This window comes from Pelobates fuscus, chromosome 2, assembly GCF_036172605.1.
Source record: "Pelobates fuscus isolate aPelFus1 chromosome 2, aPelFus1.pri, whole genome shotgun sequence".
In the NCBI taxonomy this organism is placed as follows: domain Eukaryota; kingdom Metazoa; phylum Chordata; class Amphibia; order Anura; family Pelobatidae; genus Pelobates; species Pelobates fuscus.
In genome coordinates this window covers 154595553-154622554 of record NC_086318.1, presented here as the reverse complement: position 1 = coordinate 154622554, position 27002 = coordinate 154595553, and the positions used below count along the sequence as shown (strand labels likewise).

Here is a 27002-nt window from a genome sequence, read left to right as displayed (position 1 = left end):
AGTGCCAGGAAAACATACTTGTTTTCCTGGCACTATAGGGTCTCTAGGTCCCCCCACCCTTAGGGTCCCCCTCCCACCGGGCTCTAGGGTGAGGAAGGGGTTAAACACATACCTTTTCTCCACCGCCGGGCTCCCTCGGCTGTGGGGACTCTCCGCCTCCTTTCCCCGTCATCAGCTGAATGCGCATGTGCGGCAAGAGCCACGCGCGCATTCAGCCAGTCCATAGGAAAGCATTCTCAATGCTTTCCTACGGACGCTGGCGTCTTCTCACTGTGAAAATCAGTGAAAAACGCAGAAGCGCCTCTAGCGGCTGTCAATGAGACAGCCACTAGAGACTGGATTAACCCATAGGTAAACATAGCAGTTTCAGAGAAACAGCAGAAAGGGTTAATCCTATATGGACCTAACACCCAGACCACTTCATTAAGCTGAAGTGGTCTGGGTGCCTATAGTGGTCCTTTAACCATTTAGAACGATTTAATATAAGCAATTTAAGGCTTATCAGGAGCCAATAAATTTTGGTTCGAGTAACTTCAACTTTAATAACATTTTGAAAATTTTCTAAATCTCTCGTTTCTTATCCATTTAAAATATTGAATTCGGAGATTCAATATCATTCATCAAGCTTTTACTGACTCTGAAATGCTTATCAAATTCAATAGCAAAAAACATTGATAAATGGGGATGTCATACATAAAAACTCCACTAAACAGTGGGAGCATGTCTACCAAACATTTAATGCATGTCTACAAAACAGTGAGGGCATGTCTACTAAATTGTGTGTTCAACCGTGTTAAAGGGAAACTCCAGTGCCAGGAAAACAATCAGTTTTCCTGGCACTGGAGGGTCCCTCTCCCTCCCACCCACCAATCCCCAGTTACTGAATGGGTGAAAACCCCTTCAGTCACTTACCTGAGGCAGCGGCGATGTCCCTCGTCGCTGCCTCCTCCTCTGCGCCGCTTCTCCCTGTGCTTCCGTCGGCCGGTGGGAGAGACTGATCCCGCCCACCGGCCGAGGAGACCTAATGCGCATGCGCAGCAAGGCCGCGCATGCGCATTAGCGCTCCCCATAGGAAAGCATTGAAAACGAATTTCAATGCTTTCCTATGGGGATTTGAGCGACGCTGGAGGTCCTCACACAGCGTGAGGACGTCCAGCGACGCTCTAGCACAGGTTTCCTGTGCTATAGAGCAGGAAGTTCCCTCTAGTGGCTGTCTAGTAGACAGCCACTAGAGGTGGAGTTAACCCTGCAAGGTAATTATTGCAGTTTATGAAAAAACTGCAATAATTACACTTGCAGGGTTAGGAGTAGTGGGAGTTGGCACCCAGACCACTCCAATGAGCAGAAGTGGTCTGGGTGCCTGGAGTGTCCCTTTAAATCGTGTCTACTAAACAATGAGCAGCCAGCAGCTGCAGTAATTAAAAACTAGTGACTAGGCAGCCATTGCTGCACAGAGATCCCCCAGCATGCTCAGTAATCTAAATAAACGTGGTGCAGACCATGGCAGGTGCAATATATGTTAATGGTGACATTTTATCTTTGCCAATCATCAAGACTGATTATCTCCGTCAATCCAATGCTTTCCCATTGGAAAGTGTTATGAGGCTAGTGCGCATGCGCAGCAAAATGCATTGCTATGCCTATCAAATGGACTGTATCAGACCCTCCGACAGAAAAAGAGTTTTACTTGGCCTATGTTGGAAGATACATCAAGTGTGGCTGTCAGAGAGACTGCAGAGGCAATTAAACCCTGCAATGTAAGGATTGATATTCCTGCAGAACAGCGATGTTTACATTGCACGATTAAGCAGACAGGGACATAGCACTCAAACCACTTAATTGAGATAAAACCGCCTATAGTGTCTTTTTAACTGAAAAACAACTAAAAATAAAAAATCTACACATTCATAATTGCGAGAATTATTATTAACATTTATATTTCACCAACATATTTTACAGTACCTTAAATTAAAGAAAGAGGATATTTGAAGGCCCTGTTCAAACGAGTTTACAGTCTAAGAGGATTTGAGATAGGATGATTTATATCGTTGAGTGTCTTGCCCAAGGACGTTAATTGGTAACATAAAAATACTAATTCATACAATAACTGCCCATATACACAAAAGAAAACTACAAATTTGTCTTATTGAAACACACACGTCACTCGTTGAGATCACCAATACCCAATTTAACCCCTTAAGGACACATGACATGCGTGACATGTCATGATTCCCTTTTATTCCAGAAGTTTGGTCCTTAAGGGGTTAAGGAATTAATTTTTGACATTTTATTGAGGAGAGAAGCTATTTTATCATGCAACCTCAGTAGCATCAGAGACAGCAAGACATGGCTGACTTGCTACGGAGGGCACTTAACATCATACTCCAAAAAGTTTTATTGGGATTCTTGAGAGATGTGGAAATAGTGGAGAGGTATCACTTAACCCATACATGTTACCTGAGATTGTATTGCATTCTCAAGGATGACTTTGAACTATTGTCCCAGACGCATAGGGCAGTACCAGGGTTGATGCAGATGTTAAGTTAAATACATTTCCTTGTTTCTGTTAGTTTCCAAAGGACTGAGGGTGTTGTGAATCGTTTATTTCAGTCCACCTTTTCCGGTTTGCTTGGACTTTTCCTATCTGCCCTTTGGGTTCACTGTCAGATGTAAATTTTATTTTTCTCGATCAATGAAAGCTGGCATACGGTGAAGAGGGGTTTCTACACAAGAGAAGGAATGCCCAATGTCTTGATAGCCAAATATTGCACCTATTCCTGATTCTGATATATATATTTAGGCTGTGTCCAATAAAGTTTGAATACTAATTTGACCAGCCAAATTTTCAGCTAGGTTTTTAGAATAATATGTTAAATCAACCCATATATTGCAAAACTGTGTGTTTTAGAAGCTGAACCTGTCTGTGTTCCATTGGAACTGACACACTTACCTAAATTTCTAAAGCAGCCAGAAATTAAGACATTAAGCCAGAAATTAAGACAAATTAATTCTTTGTTATACTCTATTACAGAAGAAAAGTTTGATGATAAGGAAGATGATGATGAATTAGAAGATGAAGAAGTAAGTTCTGACTGCTGTTGACTTGTGGTGTTGCTAAAGCGTATATATTTTACGTAAATGTTAAAATAGCCTTTTTTCTTTAACAGATAATTAATATTGTATCATTGAGTTAGAGACTTTCAAAGCAGGAATTTTAGCTTCTTACTGAGCTCTCGCCACCTGGAGGAGTAGCTAAGGTAGAGATTACTTACTGATTTATACTAACAATGGCACTGTGATTGGCTGTGTGTCAGCTGACTGCATTCAGCCAATCACAGCTGCCCAGTGTTGCTCAGAGTAGTGCTTCCTTGTTAAACTAGGCAGCACAGGGTGGATGGGGGATCTTGTTTAGCATTAAAACATAGAAAAATGTATAATGCTGAATAGAAGGACAGCGTCTGGATATTCCAGACACCATAACCACTTTAATTAAATGAAGTAGTAATCATGCTTCCAGTGTCTCCCACTATTTTTATACTATAAAGTTTACTTATCTATGCATTTAACACATGTATTTATGAAGTGGAAGAAAAAATGTAGAAATCCTCACTAGTTTATTCTGCACCTGGTGCCTCCATCTTAGCTCTCTGTCAGCTATTGTTATATGATATGTCTTTTACGCCTGGTAGTTAGCAGAGAGAAAGTACAGAAAGAAGATGTTGCAATGTTTGCCCTGGCTTTGGCTTGTCTGAAATAGATTATGGTGTCATTTGCTAAATGTTTAATAAAAATTTAAAAGAAAACAGAGCTTCTCATGGAAAACGTGATTTTTAATGTTTTATTTAATGGTATAAATTCTGGAGAAGTAACGGTTCCCCTTTAGGGCTGGCAGAGTATTATGGGATATGTAGTCGTAAAACAGGAAATGATTTACCTTTTAATCATCTATGGTATAGCTAATTCATGGATGATGACCTGCGTTTCCTAATCTCTCCTTCAAAATCCTATCTAGCTGTGATGACGTTAGTATACGTGAAAAGAAAAATAATACCTTAATGGCAAAATTGAGGCTAAGATAGTAAACTGTAACAATAATGGCTAAATTGGAGGATTTTTTCATGTCCGTAATTTTTTTAGCCTATTTTGGGATTCATTTTTAAATCTGCCCTGTCGCCATCTGAGTCTTTAGCATAATTTGCAGAAACCCCTGACTGTGATTCCTCTACTCAATGTCCAGTGATCACTTGGTGCAGGGTAAGATGCTTCCTGAACATGTCCCTCGCGGCTGCAGCCATGGTCTTCCTGCCGGTGAGCTCCTGGTGCATCATCTGCCAGAAGCGCATGTCAGTGTTGTACTATTGCTAACGTGCAACAGTATAACAATAAGGTCTATGGAGGATGCTGCAAGACAGAAGGACCCTCCATAGACAAAGCCTTTTTTCCCCTTTAGCCATCACTAGTGACGGCTCGGGGGATATGACAAAACTTGGCAAAGGTAGCCCTGCATTTTGTCAAGCATAGGAAAAATGCAAATACAAAGTAGTCCCTTCTATGCCTTAGTATATCTTTTGCTGTGTTGGAATTTCAGCCATAAAAACCGTGCCGCTTTTATTCACTAAGATTGATGTTTAGTGACCCTTTCTCTGTGTACTTTCCATCACTGTACTGATATGTATATATGTAACATATATGTAGGCAATAGTGTATTTTGTATCTCTAGGAAAAGGAATTGAAAAGAGAGAGAGGGGTGGGGTGGGGGTTAATGGAAATGTTCCAAATCTACTAATTTAGGTCTTGTTCCAAATGTTCCCATCTATACAGTGTTTGTAGACACATAAAAAACCTTTGTGTATTATGGTCAATTTGGTTCCCCACCCCCTTCATGTGTGCCACCTGAGTGGGGTATTGGTTTTGGGGATTATTTGTTTGGAACAAAGCAACTCCTGTGGCCTTTGCATACCTGAGGCAGTGAGATTAGGAACGAGGAGGGGTGACACATACCTTTCTTGCACATTATTCTTTACGGAACCTTAGTGAATACAAGGAGAACAAGAAATAGTATAGATTTAATCAAGCTGAATTCATATTATATATATTTAAAAGGCTTCATTAGTATTTAGACAGAAATATCATAATCTATTATTTGTTTATACGTTATACTTTCATATTTGCATTGTGTTTGTGGGTGATATATTACATACATTAGATGTGTTACCTTAAACAGGTATGTGCACCCCAGGTTTCATTTTCTTTTTTAATAATAGGCTTTTGAAAATTCAGTTACAATGTTTATTGTTATGCATCAAAGAAACTCCAAGTATTTTTCTTTTTATTCTCTAAAGAAACTTTTGTTAGAAAAAAGAAACTTAATAAATGAGACACAAAACACCACATTTACTCTAGTGAAAAACTGGCATATATACACTGAACAAAATTATAAACGCAACACTTTTGTTTTTGCCCCCATTTTTCATGAGCTGAACTCAAAACTCTAAGATTTTTCCTATTTACAATATTTTTTACAAATATTGTTCACAAATCTGCCTAAATCTGTGCCTTAGGCTGGCCACAATGAACGTCCACTCTCAAATGTGCATTTTTACTGTATTAGGGAGGTCTGAAAACCAGTCAGTATCTGGTGTGACCACCATTTGCCTCATGCAGTGCTACACATCTCCTTCGCATAGAGTTGATCAGGTTGTTGATTGTGGCCTGTGGAATGTTGATCCACTCCTTTTCAATGGCTGTGCAAAGTTGCTGGATATTGGCAGGACCTGGAACACGCTGTCGTATATGCTGATCCAGAGCGTCCCAAACATGCTCAATGGGTGACATGTCCGGTGAATATGCTGGCCATGCAAAAACTGGGATGTTTTCAGCTTCCACTAATTGTGTACAGATTCTTGCAACATGGGGCCATGCATTATCAGGCTGCAACATGAGGTGATGGTCGTGGATGAATGGCACAACAATGGGCCTCAGGAAATCTTCATCTCTGTATCGGTATCTCTGCGCATTCAAAATACCATCAATAAAATGCACTTGTGTTCGTTGTCCATAACATACGCCTGCCCATACCATAACACCACCGCCACCATGGGCCACTCGATCCACAACATTGACATCCGCAAACCGCACAGCCACACGATACCAAACACACTGTTTGCCATCTGCCCTGTACAGTGAAAACCGGGATTTATCCGTGAAGAGAACCTCTCCAAAGTGCCAGATGCCATCGAATCTGAGCATTTGCCCACTCAAGTCGATTATGACGACGAACTGCACTCAGGCCAACGAGCATGCAGATGAACGACGAGCATGCAGATGAGCTTTCCTGAGACGGTTTCTGACAGTTTGTGCAAAAATTCTTTGGTTATGCAAACCGATTGTTGCAGCAGCTGTCCGGGTGGCTGGTCTCAGACTGTCTTGGAAAGAAAGATGCTGTATGTGGAGGTCCTGGGCTTGTGTGGTTACACGTGGTCTGTGGTTGTGAGGCTGGTTGGATGTACTGCCAAATTCTCTGAAACGCCTTTGGAGACGTCTTTTGGTAGAGAAATTAACATTAAATTCACGGACAACAGTTCTGGTGGACATTCCTGCAGTCAGCATGCCAAGTGCACGCTCCCTCAAAACTTGCGACATCTGTGGCATTGTGCTGTATGATAAAACTGCACATTTTAGAGTGGCCTTTTATTGTGGCTAGCTTAAGGCTCACCTGTGCTATAATCATGCTGTCTAATCAGCATCTTGATGTGCCACACCTGTGAGGTGGATTGATTATCTCAGCAAAGGAGAAGTGCTCACTAACACAGACTTAGACAGATTTGTGAACAATATTTGAGAGAAATAGGCCCTTTGTGTACATGGAAAAAGTCTTAGATCTTTTAGTTCAGCTCATGAAAAATGAGGGCAAAAACAAAAGTGTTGCGTTGATAATTTTGTTCAGTGTACATATAGGCAATCCTTTCCATAACTGAAACTGACACATAAACAGTTCTATTTAGAGTTTGAGTGGGGCAAAACCATCCATTTCTTTTTGTTAAATAGCATCAACAATGTTTCGATTTTGCTGTCTGAATGGTCTCAATGTCCATAATTAGCCTGACTTAATGGCTGAAATCCTGATTCAAACATTAAAATACAGGTCTAGATTGCTAAACTCTGAACCTGTATTTTAAATGTCAGAACGTTTTGCCTGCTGATGTGGCACAGTAAACACACAGTAAAAAGTGTAAAAAATGTTTGTTTGTTTTTAAATGCCTGTTAAGGTCAATATGACCCTGATCTAATTATAGAGCAGTTTCTAAATCTGTCTTATACCTCACCTGGTGGGGCATATAAACTAAACAGTGTGCAGCCTTAAGCTGCTCACTGCTACTACAACTTGGAACTAGGCAGGCCGGGCTCTGACAGGCAAGTCTCCGCTCTCACAAGACTTGTTGGTAATAATACTAAGCACTATAATTGGTTGGTTAATTTATAGCACCTTTTCGGTGGATATAATCTCCTGTAGGGCAAGAATTATAACAGGTCTCCAGACTCATAAGGAAAGGAATAATTTTCTAATGCATAGGGACCAATATAATGAGGGACTATTTCCTTATGCATTGTTCATGTAGCCATTTATTTTTTCACTTTAGATCTTTACGTGGTTCTACAATTGCAAAACATAAGCCACCATCTGTGCTGGGTGTATAACAAGCTCTTGGCACCAAAGGTAATATATCTCTGAATGTGCAACATTTCAAACAGAAATACTGCACGTACAGATTCCTACCACTATGATCACTTCAAATCACTGAAGTGGTCACAGTGGTTGGAGTGACTTTTTAAGTTATGTTTGTGCTCAGAGTATGACTGGAGTGTTTCCTTTAACCACTTTCGAGCTTATTTTTGGTGTGCATAGAACCATGACAAGGTAGCATGCAATGCCCCAACAGCATATACAGGCAAATAAGACAGCATTTTGAAAAACTTGGTCAGCATCGTGATGATCTGGCACAGTTTTACCAATGGACAATTACATTGGTATGATAGCGCATTAATAGAGTGGACGGGTTATAACATGTCAGAGTCAGTGATATTACATCGTAAATAAAATGAATATTACAAATAATAGACTGTTTATAACCGTAAAACAGAAATATAGCTAGAGTGTAACTACCTGAAAACAGGTGCTTAGGACCCCTCTGGCTGTAATAGCTTTTTAGTGGTGGTCGTCATGGTACTGGCCATTGACCCGACTTTGCGGAGTGGATGCGCCCTTAACCCCTTAAGGACACATGACATGTGTGACATGTCATGATTCCATTTTATTCCAGAAGTTTGGTCCTTAAGGGGTTAAGGGCATGAATAGTAAATGCATGTCAGAATGTGGTGCATCAGTGTGCGGTATTACTCTTGGGGCCACAGTAGTTACAGCTGCAGTGCCCAATATCCCCTGGGCACCCCGGGGGAAGAGGGGGTGGGATTGACAGATTTACTGAGTTACAATTTAGTCTTAGTGGGAAACAGGAGTCAAATATATGACATATACACCAGAATTTTGTAAAATTAGATAAAGTAAGATAACATAAACTTAAATAGATAAAAAGGAGAATGCCAGCACATATACTGATAAACGTAATTCAAGCAACTATTGGAGACACTTAAAACTTGCAGATGACTGTGGAGTCCAGGGAACTGCACTTAGTCTCGGGAGAGGGATCCACCCTGGAACATGCCTTTCAGCCAGTGTCCACTATTGGTTGATGTACAAAGGAGGCGATGTTCTGTACGTCCCAGGTGGTGTGTGTGTGTGTGTAGCAGGCATGGGAGCCTGGTGCTGTATGAGGCCCTGCTCCGTGAGGAATGAGGTGGAAGCCTCCAATGTTGTAAGCCGGTGTGTAGTGCCCTCTTTGGTGGCAATTAAAGTATGTGATGGTCCCCATCTGTAGTTAATTCTTGCTTGACTCCTTGGACTAAGCGCCTCCACTCCAATGTGGCCCTACATAGGTCCTGTAGGAAGGCAGCTGGATTTGAGCATGTCTTGTATCACCTGCTTGTCCTGGAATGTTAAAAAGCAGAGCAGTTTGTCTCAGGGAGCTGCAACCGGTGCCCTTGGGGACTTAGGGAGTCAATGAAACCATTAGAGAGAGCATGTTTTGTGCGCCGTTGGGTAATTCACCCTCCTTAAAGGATTCCACTATGCCCCTGACCCTTAGATTAGTAGGCCGGCGGGCATCGTCCAGTGCGTCTAGCCGTGTCTGCATGGCTGTGTGTGAGGTCTGTAAGCGTTCTATCTGATCAGTTGAGTCAGCTTGGTGCACGTAGAGGGTGGATATGTCTTCCTCCGTCACCTTGACTCTATCTGTAACGGCTGACACCTCCTCCTGGACCACCGCCAGATCTTTGCAGAAGAAGACCCTGATATTGACCATGAGGTCCATTATATCAACGGTGCACCACGGTCCTCATTCTGCATGTTAGGTGCCGGCCCTATTGCCTCTGGTATGGGGTCAGGGGCATCCATTAAGGAGCAGGAGGAGCAGGAAATGTCGGCAGCAGCAGCAGCAATTTAGATTTAGGCCGCATGGTGAAAAATTCCCCGATGCTCTTATTTCTCTTATCAGACTGAGTTTTAAGCTTTTTGGAGCGCTTCCCCATGGTTTTCTCCAATATCCGGGATAATCGCAAGGTCGGGATGCTGAGTTGCAGTATTTAGCTTGTGTAAGTCGAGATATTGCTTTAGCTCCGTGTGTATGCAACCGCTCTCTGCTCCCTCCAAGCCACACCCTCACTTAGAGATTTTTAGTGTTGATATGTTAAGAACCAGAATCATTTTGTATATTCTTTCTGTCTCTCTCATTTTATGCAACCACACATTTTGTTTTTGTTTAGTTTTTTTAGGACTGAAGGAGCCTCCTGAACAAATTGCAGAATAAAAATATATATTTATTTTTCACTATGATAATTTCGTAATTGTAACGTACACTTTAAACACCAACAAAACGTTAGCTTAATGAAGCATCTTTGGTGTATAGATCATGCCTCTGCAGTTTTGCTGCTCAATTATCTGCCAGTTAGGATTTAGGTCACTTTTTTATGCAGCTTTAGCCACACCTACCTTGTTTGTATTTACTGAATACAAAGCAACAATTACAGTATGTCCATGCCATTTCTTCCTGTTTAGGATGGGGATGATGTCCTGGAAGCTGATCTGGACAAGGATGAAGTGATCGTTTCTCAAGCTGGAGAGCTTTCTGGAGAAAAGCTTCTGACTACAGAATACCTGGCAGTATGTCTAATTCTTCATAGACCTAATGTCACAGGGAACAGTCATCTATCTCAATATTTCAGTGATATTTCATACTTTTCTTTACCACCCCTACCTAAATCTACCCCATGTAATCTTATCATCCAATTAGAACAAATTATTTTCTCCTACTGCTACTGTATCCACACTACATGTCTGTCAGCATCTACAACTCCCCTTCAACAGAACTGCCTGCAACCCATAATTCCACATAGAAACATAGAATGTGACGGCAGATAAGAACCATTCGGCCCATCTAGTCTGCCCAGTTTTCTAAATACTTTCATTAGTCCCTGGCCTTATCTTATAGTTAGGATAGCCTTATGCCTATCCCATGCATGCTTAAACTCCTTTACTGTGTTAACCTCTACCACTTCAGCTGGAAGGCTATTCAATGCATCCACTACCCTCTCAGTAAAGTAATACTTCCTGATAGTATTTTTAAACCTTTGTCCCTCTAATTTAAGACTATGTCCTCTTGTTGTGGTAGTTTTTCTTCTTTTAAATATAGTCTCCTCTTTTACTGTGTTGATTCCCTTTATGTATTTAAATGTTTCTATCATATCCCCCCTGTCTTGTCTTTCCTCCAAGCTATACATGTTAAGATCCTTTAACCTTTCCTGGTAAGTTTTATCCTGCAATCCATGAACCAGTTTAGTAGCCCTTCTCTGAACTCTCTAAGGTATCAATATCTTTCTGAAGATACGTTTCCAGTACTGCGTACAATACTCCAAGTGAGGTCTCACCAGTGTTCTGTACAATGGCATGAGCACTTCCCCCTTTCTACTGCTAAATCCTCTCCCTATACAACCAAGCATTCTGCTAGCATTTCCTGCTGCTCTATTATATTGTCTGCCTACCTTTAAGTCATCAGAAATAATCACCCCTAAATCCATTTCCTCAGATGTTGAGGTTAGGACTTTATCAAATATTCTGTAATATGCCCTTGGGTTTTTACGTCCAAGATGCATTATCTTGCACTTATCCACATTAAATGTCAGTTGCCACAACTCTGACCATTTTTCTAGTTTACCTAAATCATTGGCCATTTGGCTTATCCCTCCTGGAACATCAACCCTGTTACATAGCTTAGTATCATCAGCAAAAAGACATACCTTACCATCAAGACCTTCTGCAATATCACTAATAAAAATATTAAAGAGAATGGGTCCAAGTACAGATCCCAGAGGTACCCCACTGGTGACAAGCCCAAGCTTCGAATATACTCCATTGACTACAACCCTCTGTTGCCTGCCTTACCCATTAAACAATATTGGAATCCAAACTTAAATATTGCAGTTTATTGATAAGCCTTCTATGTGCAACAGTGTCAGAAGCCTTACTGAAATCTAGGTAAGCAATATCTACTGCACCACCCTGATCTATAATTTTAGTTACCCAATCAAAAAAATCAATAAGATTAGTTTGGCATGATCTCCCTGAAGTAAATCCATGTTGTCTCTGATCTTGAAATCCATGTGTTTTTAGATGTTCAACCATCCTATCCTTTAACATGGTTTCCATCACTTTCCCCACTACTGAAGTAAGGCTTACTGGCCTATAGTTGCCCGACTCCTCCCTATTACCTTTCTTGTGAATGGGCACAACATTCGCTAACTTCCAATCTTCTGGGACTACTCCTGTTATCAATGATTGGTTAAATAAATCTGTTAATGGTTTTGCTAGTACACCACTAAGCTCTTTTAATAGCTTTGGGTGTATTCCATCAGGTCTCATTGACTTATTTGTCTTTACTTTTGACAGTTGAAATAGAACCTCTTCCTCTGTAAACTCACGTGTAATAAATGACTCATTTATCCTTTTTCTTAACTGAGGTCCCTTTCCTTCATTTTCATCTGTAAATACCGAACAAAAATATTCATTGAGGCAGTCAGCTAGACCTTTATCCTCTTCTACATACCTTCCTTCTTTTGTTTTTAAGCTAACTAATCCTTGTTTTACTTTTCTCTTCTCATCTATGTATCTAAAAAAAGTTTTTTGTCCCCCTATTTTACTGACTGTGCTATTTTCTCTTCTGTGTGTGATTTGGAAGCTCTTATAACTTGCTTAGCCTCTTTCTGCCTAATCTTATAGATCATTCTGTCTTCCTCACTCTGGTTTTTTTTTTATAATTACTAAATGCTAACTTTTTGTTTTTTACTATTTTGGCCACATCTGCGGAGTACCACAGTGGTTTCTTGAATTTTTTGCTTTTACTGACAAGCCTAATGCAATTTTCTGTTGCCTTCAGTAGTGCAACTTTTAAATAATCCCATTTCTCTTGGACTCAATTTCAATTGCTCCAGTCTGATAATGACTCCTTTACACATATTCTTTTTTTTTTTTTGTTTTTTTTTTTTATTCTTTACACATATTCTAATTTTAGAAAAGTCTGTTTTTCTAAAGTCTAAAACTTTTGTTTTTGTGTGGTGTGACTCAGTCACTGTTCTTATATTAAACCACACGGACTGATGATCACCGCATCCTAAACTTTCACCTACAGTAATATCGGATACCAAATCTCCATTTGTTAACACTAAATCTAGTATGGCCTCTTTACGAGTTGGCTCCTCAGCGACTTGTTTTAGAGACAATCCCAGTAGGAAGTTTAGAATATGTGTGCTCCTGGCACAAGCAGCTATTTTTGTTTTCCAATTCACATCAGGAAGATTAAAGTCACCCATGATGATAACTTCCCCCTTCATTGTCATTTTAGCTATTTCCTCAACTAGTAGATTATCTAACTCTTCCATTTGTCCTGGGGGCCTATAAATCACACCTATCACACCTACACGAGTTACTGTGTGATTACCAAAAGCTAACGTAACCCAAACGGACTCTATGTTAGCCTCACTAACTTTTATTAGGCTAGATTTTATGCTATCCTTCACATACAGGGCCACCCCTCCCCCTTTCCTGCCTTCCCCGTCTTTTCTATATAAAGAGTACCCTGGTATTGCTATGTCCCAGTCATTTTTCTCATTATACCATGTCTCAGTAACAGCGACTAAATCTACACTATCAGTTGCCATTATTGCCACAAGTTCATGGATATTATTCCCTAAACTGCGAGCATTTGTAGACATGACTCTAAGCTTATCATTTTTTTAACACACTTGCTACAGGCACCTTCTGTCCTTGTTTTGGGGAACAATTGGATTGATGTTTTATCACCCTTTTGCCCCCCCCCCCCCCCCATCTAGTTTAAATACATCCTAGCAAAACCTCTGAACTGCTCACTGAGAACATTTGTTCCCTTTTGAGAAAGATGCAAACCATCTTTTTTGTACAGTTTATTTCCATTCCAAACAGAGCTACCATGAGAAATAAAGCCAAATCCTTGCTCCCGACACCATTCACCAAGCCACAAGTTAAAGTCCCTAATACGCATCCGCCTGTCCTTCTGAGTGTTATGCACAGGCAGAACTTCAGAGAATGACAGTGTGGAAGCAACCTGCCGTATATCACTGGCAAAAACACTAAAAACTTCCTTAACCTCTGAAACCTCATTGCAAGCCAAGTAATTTGTCCCTAGATGGACAAGTACATCCAATTCGCCTTCCTGCTTTGCTCGCTTAACAATATTACAGATACGTCTCCGGGAAGACACCTCACAAGACCACCATTGTCCATCTCCACACCTCTTATGATGGAATCCCCTAACAACAACTGCTTTCTATTAGGCCTCACCATAGTCTCCAAGCCACAACACCACTAGCCTCAGTGCCTCTCTCCACAACACCACTAGCCTCAATGCCTCTCTCCACAACACCACTAGCCTCAATGCCTCTCTCCACAACACCACTAGCCTCAATGCCTCTCTCCACAACACCACTAGCCTCAGTGCCTCTCTCCACAACACCACTAGCCTCAGTGCCTCTCTCCACAACACCACTAGCCTCAATGCCTCTCTCCACACAACACCACTAGCCTCAATGCCTCTCTCCACAACACCACTAGCCTCAATGCCTCTCTCCACAACACCACTAGCCTCAGTGCCTCTCTCCACAACACCACTAGCCTCAGTGCCTCTCTCCACAACACCACTAGCCTCAATGCCTCTCTCCAACACACCATTACACTCTGAAAGTGCAGAAAATGAATTATGTAGAGCAACAGACTGTGCAATATGCCTTTTATCCACAACTCTAAGTCTACCAGATCCTACAGTGATCCATCTGCCATTTCTAGTATGTCTCTGCGGCAGTGGCTTTGCAGCAGTTCCAGCCTGAGTTTGTTTACCAGATAATTTACAAATCTCAGTCTTCAAAAATACAATCTCCTGACGCAAGATAGAGAACTGTCTACAGATTAGACAACAACCAAACCTCCAAAAAGTGGAACGTGAAACAAATGCATAGCAACTATTACATTGAACTAAGTCTGCCATTCCAATGAGGTGACTAATTTAAATCAAACAAATCTTAACTTTTTATTTATCCTCCTGAATACCTCAGATTACCTCCAGGTTCTCTCCAGAATATCTCCAACCACACACTTAGATGAAGCAACCAAGCTCTATTAGCCAAGCTAATTACAACAACCCTTATATAACTCCTAAAATCACCACCCACTAGGAATGTTTAACACCTGGGTAGGCCTCTGCTTATTTGCAAACAATAGCTAATTTGAACAGCAATCAATAGCAAGTAGCTAACTAATCAAATCAAATGCCTTATAATTACCAACAGGAAATCAAACCTTGTGCAGTCAGTAACCCTTTCCTACAGATGAATCTTACCTGTAACAGTAAAAAAGAAAACTCTTAGCACAACTCTTAGACAGTTGAAGCTTCTGTAAAACTCTCCAGAATATCTCCAACCACACACTTAGAAGCAACACTTAGATGAAGCAACCAAGCTATATTATAAACATTCTACCTGCAATCCCATATTATAATCATCCTCTCTGTGAATCCACATAATGATTATCTTTATTACCTTTTTGTCTGTGATCTTACATCCCTGTTTTAAATGGATACATTGTTCAGATTTTAGATGATATGCAGAGTAATGATTGATTGAGGATTACATTTTTCTTCTCTTGCAGATATTGACTCATACACTAAAGGTAAAGAAGAAGATGTTCCCTGCAGTTTTGCAAAGTGTTGATGAACCCTTACAGAGACCTGTAACACCCAGCAGTCACAGAACTGTGCATACAATGTGAGTGTTTGTCTCTCTCTGTGCCTGTGCCTGTACATAATATTAATAATTGTTGTAAAATGCAGACACATGATCCATGGAGTACTCTGTTAATATGTCCTGTAATCAGAATGTGGGCCATGTTTGTTATATGTCTAACAGCACATCCAGTGTTTGTGTCCATATTCTGTGCACTTGAAGTTGTATACACAGCACGGGTAATAGTGTAGAGCTCACTTCCAGCATGCAGTATTAGGCCTGTGGGTGCAGAACTGATTCCATACAAGTAACATGGTGATAAGTACACTGTGCATGAACAGTATTTTGATAAATAGATTAACTCTTTAAAACTGGCAAAGCATCATGGGTGTTTTTCTACAGCTGGTTTTCTCCCTTTTGGCCATATCATTGTTTGCTACACATATTTGCAAACAAATCTCTAACTGGGGTGTTCCCGGTGGGAGTAGCTGGAAGGAGGCGGTGTTGTCTAGGCTTTCTGGGACCAGTTCTACATTTTCTATCTCGGGGATACCATTCCCCCACTGTGGACTGTGACAACACAAATCAAAATGAAATTGATAAATTCACAAAACCTGTGAAATGGCTGAGAGACTTTATCCCTTTTTTTAAATTAGGTAAAATTGAAGATCAGAAAGCCAACTAATGTACAAAGTAACTGCTGAGGCCAAAAACGCCACAGAAAGCTGTTCTAAAGTGTGGAGATTAAAGGAGGAATATTAACATTGATGACTTATTCATTCTTTACTATTGCCTATTGTTTAATTAGTTCTAATAATATCCCTTGACAGCCCCTCTTTATAATGCTAGAAGTGTTTTGCCATTGATTTTGTGTGAATGTGCACTCTGATCCAACACTGTTAATAAACTAATAGCTACCCTTGGAACTATAGCTATCATTGGCAGTAGATACCAGTACTGAATGATCTGTTTTAGAAAAGAGGCAATATGTTGTTTTAGGTTAGTTGCTCTTACATGTAATTGTTTTACTTTCCTGCTATATTTAACAATTATGTGTTTGTGAGGTCTGTAAAATGAATTGGAGAAGTCCACACCAATGTATTTGACTGTGCTGTGGCGCCCAGCTGCTCTACTCTGGCTCACTGCTAATAAGCTCTGTTCTTTAGAGCTGCCAGTCATCATTGAGAGAGACAGAGAAATATTACTGTTTTTCACCTCCAATGCAACGTGTCATTTGATTGTGATGTAACTCACTGAATCTTTGATATACAGTTAAAAGAAATTTTAGCTTTATGTGAAAACTTTAACACAGGATCTTTGGGATTTTCATTATTTTGCCATGTGTTGTTGTTTTTTCAAAGTGATGTGGTTGCACTTTAATATTTTTACATGTATCAGATTTTATCTGTTTCAGCTTCCATGTTTTATTATTATCATTTTCTGTTTTATTTCCAGGTCAGAAAATGTAATTTTACCTTTAATTCCTTCAAGTTCCTTCAGAATTAGTAAAAATTCTTCTGGTTCCAGCCCAAGACCTCCAACCCGCAGCGGCAGTCGACCTAGCAGCTCTGATTACTGTGTCTCATCATCCTGTAAGCAAGGGTTGCATTATGAAGCAAAGCCATTTATCTTTGCAACTTTTAAGTTGGTGCTTTGTTGCGGCACCGTGAACATACTCACATATATCTCTGCCATTCATCCTGAAAGACACATACCTTCTACCATTGATCTGTACACATAATAAATACAGGTTTGGTGAGCTGCCACCATACTTAAGCAAACAATTTGTGAATAATGTGCTTATGTAACACACATAGCATGAACTACGTGCAGAACATACTTTGTCCTAACGCTCCTGTGGATCTGCTTTGAATGGCACGTTATTTTAAGGAACATATTGAGTTTCTCTTGCTTAAAGGGACACTATAGTCACCTGAACAACTACAGCTTAATGTAGTTGTTCAGGTAAGATCTATAGCTCCCTGCAGGCAATCTAATGTAAACACTGTATTTTCAGAGAAAATACAGTGTTTACATTGATTGATAGGAATACCTCCAGTGGCCGTCACTCAGACGGCCACCAGAGGGACTTCCTATCATGCAGGGCCCTAAAAAGGCCCTATACACGTCAGACGTATTAAAATGAGTGAGTAAAAAACTCTGCCTGGAGAGTCCCTTTAAGTTAGAAATCTAAGTTTATTTGATACTTTTAATTTTATTGTGGTTTCAGTCTGCTAAAATGTGTTACTTGTGGAATATTGCATCAAACAACTGGAGATATAGAACCGGTCCGAGAAAGTATTGTAGACATCTTATCCTTCCCTTAGAAATTCCCCTATTATTGTTCCTCTTTTTTCTGAGGTGGTTGAACTTTATGTAGCATTTTTAATTGTTTCACTTTAAGCAAGGTCTTTGGTCCAAGGACATACCCCGCAAGTGCTTTTTCAGCGTTAGTGCAGGAAGGTCCATCCCTGGTATTATTTTTTCTTAGGGTGTAGGGTAAATATCTAACCGGGGTGTTCCTGATAGGAGGAGCTGGAAGGAGGTGGTGGTGTCTAGGCTTTCTGGGACCAGTTCTACCTTTCTATCTCAGGGATACAATTCCCCTACTGTGGACTGTGACAACACAGATCAAAATGAAATTAATAAATTCACAAAAGCTGTGAAATGGCTGAGAGACTTTATCCCTTTTTTGGATGAGGTCAAAATGAAGATCAGACAGCCAACTAATGTACCAAGTAACTGCTGAGGCCAAAAACACAACAGAAAGCTGTTCTAAAGTGTGGAGATTAAATGAGGAATATTAACATTGATGACTTATTCATTCCTTACTATTGCCTATTGTATAATGAGTTCTCATAATATCCCTTGGCAGGCACCCCTTTATAGTATGCCCTTTTTTGTTTCATTCTTATTTTTTTTCTGGGCACACAGCCAGGTTTCACTTCTAAGATTGCAGGCCCGTTATGATTGTACCACTGTGTGTTTACCATGATGTATTGCACTTGCTCCTAATGTCCTGCTAATGAACAAAGAACTATAAACAAATTAATTTATAGGTTTGCATAACTTAGTTTTTGTTTGTAGCACTGTTCTGTTGCTCAGACAAGACAAAGTGTAGCATAATTCAAAATTGTAAAGTTGAATGCTACAGGCTAACTGAAATGCTAAGAGCGGGACAAGCAAAGTTGCCACTTATCTTATGTAGTTTTGAACAAATTCTTGGTGTCACTTATTCATAGCCAGGGTCAGTATAAATCAACTGTTGAAAAATATGCACTTGATCCTTTTGTGGAACTTTGGACCCTCTTATGAGGATTGTTATATGTATTCTGCAGAAGAGTCATTTGGCAGTAATTACAAGCACCGTTAAAACATATATCTCTGTAGGAGGAAAGACAGGGTACATTTTCTCCAAATACGGCCTCTCTTAAAGCGACTAAACTACTGAATTCCATCTCAACAGTAAAATACAAAAGGGGCCCCTGTTGCACACATAAAATATTAATTTTGGCAAAGATTGATGGGCACAGCTTTATTAAACGTTAGGACATTAACTGCCTGGTAAAAAAAAAAGGTATACAGTCTGTGCTATATCTATACAATGCAACACATGAGATTGTCCTTTAAATGCGGGCTCAATATCTAAAAGACACCCTTGTTACAATCTGCTGCCTTGTTGAACTAAAGCAATAAACGCTTATTGCCCAAGAGCTTGAATTCTATTACGGACACAGAGGTGGACACTGAAATTTGGATATGGATAAACACTCCAACTTCTTGTTTAGTAACATTGCTATCATTGGCTAGCAGTCATGACTCCTATTCCAAAGCGGTTCAGGGGACTTAGTTTTCCATGCTGATGAATCTGAATACGAGTTCTCTTTTTCTGTTTTATTGCACAATGTTGAAAGAAAAAGGAGCTTTCTCCAGGCTTTCACGTGGCATATATTCCAGTTTCCCTCTTGTGCTGGTGTAAAATTTTGAAAGTCAACTGTCCAATATTATAGTGTCCGCACTGTGACCTTGGAACAGGTGGCACTTAACTAGGAGAAATTTCAGTTTGACAAAATATGCTCTTGATCAGACAGGAAATCATGCTTCCTGTATCTTTAGCAGGAAACTGGGTAATATCCATAGAACAAATACTGTAGCAAAATGGTAACTTTTTCTTCATTGTATCAAATCTATGTGGGAATTACTCTTCAAATAGATGTAGTGTCAAAACGCTTTGTGTAAGGAAAGGGAACAGCTTGATTTAACTTTATTATTCTTATGATATTTTTCTATTAGAAAAACAAAATCCCTTAATATGGGGAGTTTTTTTTTTTAATCTTTTGTCAACTGTCAAGAGGCATGTTAACATTTTAAAGCATACAAACATATTGGCACATATATGTAGAAGATTCTGTATCACACCTCTGAGACTTTGTTCTAATTTGCATGATGGAATCTTTTTTTTTTTTTTTTTTTTTTTATTTCATATTGAAGTTTGTTGAAAGTTTAAAAAAAATTAGGGAAAGGATTCAAAAACATTACAAGAAAACTGCATTTATATTTAGGGATGCACCGAAATGAAAATTCTGGGCCGAAACCGAAAATTCAGGTTGCCCTTGGCCGAAAACCGAAAATAACTTTTTTCCCCAAATGATTTTAAAATAGTTTTTCTATAATTTTATTCATTTTACATATGTAACTCTATTGCTGTGGGCCAATAAGTTTCAATTGGTCCCTTGCCTGAGCATCATGCCAAATGCAGACCAAAACAAACACTAATACTGTGCGACAGCAGTAGAGTGGCAACCCACAGGTAGTGCGTGAAAAGGGCAGGGTGGCAACCTGCGGCCGGCAAAGGGGCAGGGTGGCAAACATGCAGGTGGCAAAGGGGAAGGGTGGCAACCTGCTGATGTTGACCAAAAGTGGTACAGTGGCAAAGTGGCAACTTGAGGACAGTACCTAATGAGCCATGGTGGCAACACACAGCCGGTGTAAAATTAATTAATAAATCAATGTCTCCACTACAGAACACTTTTTACATCTCACATATATAATATTATTTACAGATTGCCCTACACTGCTCTGGTTCTAGTTGTCCTTCCTCATGAATATGTTCACAGTATAAAGATACTCCAGCTTTAGTACAATCAATCCCCGGTCTATGGGAGTCCTCAGCTGACATAGCCGATTCTGGTACATCTCTCGTCTCCTGTAAAATATATTCTGACCTCTCCAGATACATCAGGATGGATTTCTAGAGAATAATTCTTCACAGCCCAATACATCCCACACACAGGGCCCAGGGACCCTGTACTACCTTCGAACCCGCCTGTAAGCTGGACAAACCCGGGCAAAGCTCACCACGGACACCCTGCCATGCCGATCCCTCACACGCAGTCCTACCTCACTCGCCAGACAGCAACACGCGCAACTGGGTAAAGCTCCCGGTTCCGCGTCCTCCCTGACACACGCACACGCAGCGCTTCTTCTCTTCGTGACTCCACCATCCGCGTCTTCCATAACTCCCGAGTTTTACTTCCACATTAGAGAGGAGCATTTGGCGAGACAAACGTGCCGGGAGAGATGGGATGTCTGCACAGGCAGGGGAAGAAGGGGGTATAATTTTTGGAAGATTTGACCCTTTTTCGGACGAAATAAAATAGGCCCGTTTTCGGACGGAAATTTCGATGCATCCCTATTTATATTCTTTGCACAATGCTGCTATACTTCAGTTGTCCAATTCTAAAAGAGCCTCTGATTGTGGGAAATGCACATATTAAGTAAACCTTGAATTGAAAATCAGATTGCAAAAATAGCCAAGGCCATCGCCAATGTGTGTGTGTGTGTGTGTGTGTGTGTGTGTTTTTGTGTGTGTGTTCGTTCTATTCCACATTTCCACTTATTTTTCTTACATATGCCATCATTGGATTATATGTATAAACCAACATATTCTTCAGACTTAAATACATTGAGTGAAGGGCATAGCAAAACTAAGCTCTACACATACAAACTAGTATTAGCTACTGATATTTCTACCTGCAAGCTTACGTTCTGAAGTCATGCTTGTGATCTAGTTCCTTCTTGAGTAGTGACGTATAAACTTGTGATTTTGATACATTAAATTTGATTACCACACTCTTTCTCCTTTTCTTCAAAGCTGTTGAATCAGAATCATCTCAGCTCTTCTCACCAACAAGTCGGTCAGACCAGCGTGGGACAATGTCCCCATCTTCACCTCGCATCTTGGACTTAGGCTTGGAGAAGAGTAATGGACATGCCAGCAGGTCAAGGCTCTACTACTTAATATATTTCCATATACCACGTAACATGCTCTTGTACAGCTGATCGCAGTGTAGAAGAAAACACATGTCACTCTTTAGAGGATATGCAAAGTCCTATCACATGTTGAAAAATACTTAATATGAATGGCATTCTACCACAATACAACATTTTATGAGAACTACCATGGTCTATTTCTCTGGAGCCACCAAGTTTCCATGTTTCTACAAATGTTTTGAAAGCATGGAGAGTGTGACAAAATGTTTGTGTAGTATAGATTTGAGTTGCTGAAATGCTGACAGTGATCCTGGGAAACAGTTTTGTCTGGTCAATTATTTAGCAAACGTATGTCTTCAGGTCACATTGATAACCATAGCTCTTTCTTCCCTTAAACAGCAGAACCTGGCAAGCACGCAGCCCAGAGGTACACAGTAACAGCCCTCGAAAAGCCAAGACCCCTACCATTGCTCCACAGTTTTCTCAGTCTGGCCCGCAGCAAACCAGTCGTCCTACCTCAGCCGGATCTTCCACTCGTAGCAGACAAAGTAAGTACAGACAAAATACAGGCGTGGGTCATTTAATGTAATGTATTCCCTGTGTTTAACTGAGCAACTACAATGACAGGTGGCTGCTCAATAAATACCCAGGATCTGCTGCTTCTGCAAGAAATGGATTATATTATATTTAATAAATTACATTAATCATAGTGCCACAATACCTCTCGGAAAGCTGCACCCAATCCAGTCTTCAGGGAACATTGAAGGTCCAATTTTTGTCAGTAGCCCCAGTGGGCAATAAATGTGAATTGGCTATATCCAGGACTGTTGGTGTGCATTGAGGACTGAGTTAGAAACCACAGCTATACACCAGGGTTTAAATACATGATGTGGCAAAACTAGCCACTTGAGACATGTCTTTGCATAATGTGTTTCTGTAGCTTTAAGGTTGTTAGAACCAAGTGTATTCATATATATGTATTTCATGCGAACAAAAGCATTCGTATGCTGGCGGTATGAAAGCCACCAGCATTTATACAGTAGTTTCACGAACAGTGAATTTCAACACTGTTCGTGAAACAAACAAACTACCGAATGGGAGACCACACACAGGAGGTTGTGTGGCTCCCATTAAATATTGCAACAATGTTTCCATCGGCAATTAGCGAGATTCAGGGTGGCCGCCGTTCGGCTACCGACCACGCGGCGGTCGGCCATCTTGGATCCTTTGTTAGCCCAGCGGTATTTGGTCGTCTACTCGACGGCACGAATACCGCTGGACTTCCAAGCCGTTCGGGAGCCCCGGTCCTTCGGTAGTTGGTTTCCCTAAGGTCAATCGGTAGTTTGAAGGTACCTTGAAAATAATGTGTATTTCGTCGGCGTTCAGTTAGTTGTGCTGGGATCTGAGCGATACTTTCACGAAATGTGCGCTCAGACCCCAGCTATCTACCCGACCTCCATTTGTTTAAATATAATGAATATTGTAAAAGTTATGTATTTTCATGTAAAATGTCAGTTCTGCTGTACGGTGGGATAATCCACTTAACTTTATATTCTAGTGGGAGTATCCCTCACGTACAGCAGTGCATGATGGGGGAAATGTCCAGGTTGTTAAGTTCCCCATGTAGTCCCCTACTGTACAACCCCTGTAATGTCAGTAGGGAAACCCCTTGCAAATACTGTGACCTGTGATTGAAAGCTTAGTTGACTCCCAGCCTATGTGTCATCTAGTTCTTGGGAAGGAAGGATTCTTACAACGCTACCGGACTTATTGTATGCTGTATTTATTTGCCTGGATTATTTTATGTTGTTCCTGTTACCCAGCGGAGATACTGTGGATTATACTACCTCTCCCCTACACATGATATGTACAGCATGCAGTAGAGTAACTAATAGACTGCTCTCCACTTGTCAAATGTGCCTGTACAATTAATTGGAAAAAGGCAAGTGCTTCCACTCACTTGCACAAATAATTCTTATATATTATTTATTTATTTTATGAACTAGATGTTAGGATGTTTTTTGAGTGGTTTGCTATGTTTTTATACCTATACATGTTTGTGTGATTTGCTATGTTTTATACCTATCCATTAAATAGGTATATTTTAATTTTAGTAGAATATTTGCTATGAGAGGCATGCTATGCTGAATCCAGAACTGAGCGAGTGGCCTTCTGGCCGCTAGGGCTAGTTTGTGGAGAAAAGCCATTCTGTCTTCATCCTGTTATCTAGAGGCTTAGATAATAGAAAAACCCATGGGTGTAGGTCTATCTGTTTATGAAAAAACTAGGAAGCGAGATCCCTAATTTACCTCCAAAATACAGTCACCTGCGTGCAACTCCACCACATGTGGCTATGCATTCCCCTAGTCCCACATATTCTCCAACACAAATGTGTCAGTTTTTTTTGTGTGCATATGATACAATTTAAAAGGTGTGGTGTACCATCTAAACATTGTTTCGTAAGATTGTTCCTGCCTTGTTATGCAAATGGAATTTTGGCTATTTGCCTCTCATAAAGCCCGCCAGTCTGTACCTTCAAGTAACTTATTCAACTTTTCTTCCCACTGATCGGTATAGTGTAGTCTACCCAGTCTGTTATGGTGGAGCATAGATGGGAATATAACATAGTGATTAGGCCTTTGTGATATGATTTGGCCTTAATTTGGCATAATCTTTCAAAGAAATTGAGTTGTGTAAGGACTGCTTTCCTTTTATGTCATCTTTAGTTCTTTGAGTGTTCCTGTACATAAAGTGGTAAAAATCAAAGCCCAAGCCAAAAAGTTATAATACAATCACAACATGGTAATGGGTAAAGCAAACACCTTTGAAGCTGGTTGTGCATGACAGTACAGCCCATGTACCACTAATTCAGTCATATACAATATCAATGCAAGAATCCTTGGACATCTCAATCTTGGTGGACAAGATCAATAGGCTCTTCCTTCAACAGTACCAAAATATGCCATTGCATTACTAGTGACCGGGTTAGTCAATAAAGTGAGGATTGTTGGGAATTCTGAGTGAATTCTAATTGAATCTAAAATGTAAGGCCAAAGTAACCGAAATGAAAGCATAGGTGATAAAAAGAATTTTTCCACTTTGGTTCCTTTGACTTTAAATTTGAAATCCACTTTGAATTCCCACTTTAGTGAATATCTATGTGTGTCTTTTTCGGCTTACTGTAAAAAAAATTACAAAGTGTTAAATATGTATTATGTTAATTTTCATATATAATGTTAATTTAAAAAAAAAAAGTATATTTCACTGATAGCCATGTTATGCATAATATACTCCTGTTTTGATTGCTTTAGGGGAGACAGTGGTATAACTGATATTGCATGCACTATGTGTTCATTGTAAACATTGGCTTGTAAGTGCAAGGAGATCCTGCTAATTCATTCACTGTGACATTACTTCAAGCTCTTTCTAGCACCAGGGACCAGTGTATAAACTATGTTCTTATTATTTCCATTTCTGTTCATCCCTGAATTCTTTTCTCTTGCAGGCAGCCAGTCCTTTAGAAAATGAGGACAGGTCATCTCCCTAGGATCAGCAGCCTGGAAGGCTCCCTGTAAGCACACCCTCTGTGTCCGATGCACTGGCTAAAACAGCAGAGTGATCCAGTTGGATCTTTAACCTAATCAAGCTCACCTAGAATATACCCTGACCTGTCTGCCTCTCGTTGGACCAAAATCTATGCCAGCACAATAAAGACTGGAAAATTAGTATATGCACTAAAATGAAACATTTCAGTTATCTGTTGTGCAGGTTTTTCTGATCATCTTGGTTGGTGGAGACAATTTTAAATTATGAATATAAATTTAAACATTTTGCAACTCATACATCATGATTTTTGGATCATTTTACAGAAATAGCACAATCATGATAGATATTTTCAGTGGATTCATAATCACTTTCCAGTAAATCCTCTTATATAATTTATTTATAAAACAAAAGCCCGACAATAATCTTGTTGTTCCATTCACCTGCTATGTGGGGGTCATGCTACCATTCTTCATAACTCCTCTTTCCTTTAATCAGTATAAGTGTGCCTCTGCACCTCCCGAGCGTTCCTCCTTTACATAACTTCTAATGCTAATCTGATCTCTTAATATATTGTATGGATCTGTTCACTACCGTTCCTGTTGATGCACACTCTCTCTCTACAAATAATTCCTTTTGTTATGTGCCATAGTTGTTTCATTTTATTTCTTTCTTTGCTGCATTTTAGCAGTTCTTCTCACATGATCAATCCCTTACTGTGGCAGTTCATTTCTTTAATTAAATCACAGTTGCAGCCAACACACCTTCCTAATCTACCAATATAGTTGGTGGTATGGTATGATGGCATATAGTATGGCTGCGTAAGATTTTTGTAGATTCTTTTTATTTCACCTAATTGGTTTGTCTCACCCTCTCTGTACAAATCAAATATCCTGCAAAAGGAGACTGAACATTGGTAAACCATTTGTTATTATGTGACACAGGATTTATAAATACTCTATAGGGTTCCTGAATAGAATTAAGAAAGGTTTCTGAATGTCTGTGACTGTTGCATCATTTTTATGTGGATACTTCCAAAATCCCGTGTACACAGAACAGCTGAATAGATCCTTCCAGCGCTTGCAGGATGGTACTGGAGAACGCAAGATTTTTAGGTTTGTTGCCTCGTTAATATGCCATAAACGGCGTCTCTGGTTTGGTGGGAGGTGTTTATTTATGTATTTATTTATTTGTTGGGGTGCTGTGAAATAGGCTTGCATGAATGTATATAGATCACACTGATTTTTGTACTGATACATTTAATAAATATCAATTTTAGAATTTTCACCATTGTGTTTTATGTCTTGCTTTTAAAAATCAGAGGTGTTTAATTTTTGTCTGGACTAAAAAGCCTGTAATGTTTAGCAGGCACGATCAATGTAGCATGGATTAGCATGGAATTTAACGAGTTGCAATAGTAGATAATAGATCTATCCATGCTCAGTGGTCAGATTTTATCTTTGCAGATTTATCTACTTAGAGAATTAATCTCATGTGTCGATGGTTCACAGTAAAGTAAACATAAACCCTTTTCTGATTTTTCTTGGAACTACTTGAGCTGGGGTACCCACAAGGTAGATCCTCAGATGTTGTAGAACTACAACTCCCATGATGCTTTGTGTGTCTTTGCATGACTTGAGAATGGCAAGGCATCATGAAAGTTATTGGTTTAAAACATCTGTGGATCTACCTTTTGGACACCCCTGTTGTAGAGCAATGTGAATAGCGAATGGCAATGTCACTATGATTTTAGATAGCTAAAGCTCTTT

The 27002-nt window shown here is 40.0% G+C and overlaps 1 protein-coding gene across 3 annotated transcripts in view; it reads left to right on the top strand.

The window, feature by feature from the left end:
* Positions 1 to 26520, top strand: part of ARMC9 (armadillo repeat containing 9) — a 163822-nt gene extending 137302 nt beyond the window's left edge. For 2 of the 3 annotated variants that reach the window (XM_063442856.1, XM_063442854.1), the window contains 7 exons: positions 3032 to 3081; positions 10172 to 10276; positions 15344 to 15459; positions 16873 to 17009; positions 21572 to 21698; positions 22090 to 22238; positions 25196 to 26520. In XM_063442856.1, the coding sequence (XP_063298926.1) occupies positions 3032 to 3081; positions 10172 to 10276; positions 15344 to 15459; positions 16873 to 17009; positions 21572 to 21698; positions 22090 to 22238; positions 25196 to 25218 (707 nt within the window). In that variant the 3' untranslated portion in view covers positions 25219 to 26520. The remainder of the gene's footprint in view (positions 1 to 3031; positions 3082 to 10171; positions 10277 to 15343; positions 15460 to 16872; positions 17010 to 21571; positions 21699 to 22089; positions 22239 to 25195) is intronic. The other variant, XM_063442855.1, reaches the window with a different exon arrangement.
* The last annotated feature ends 482 nt before the right edge of the window (positions 26521 to 27002 follow it).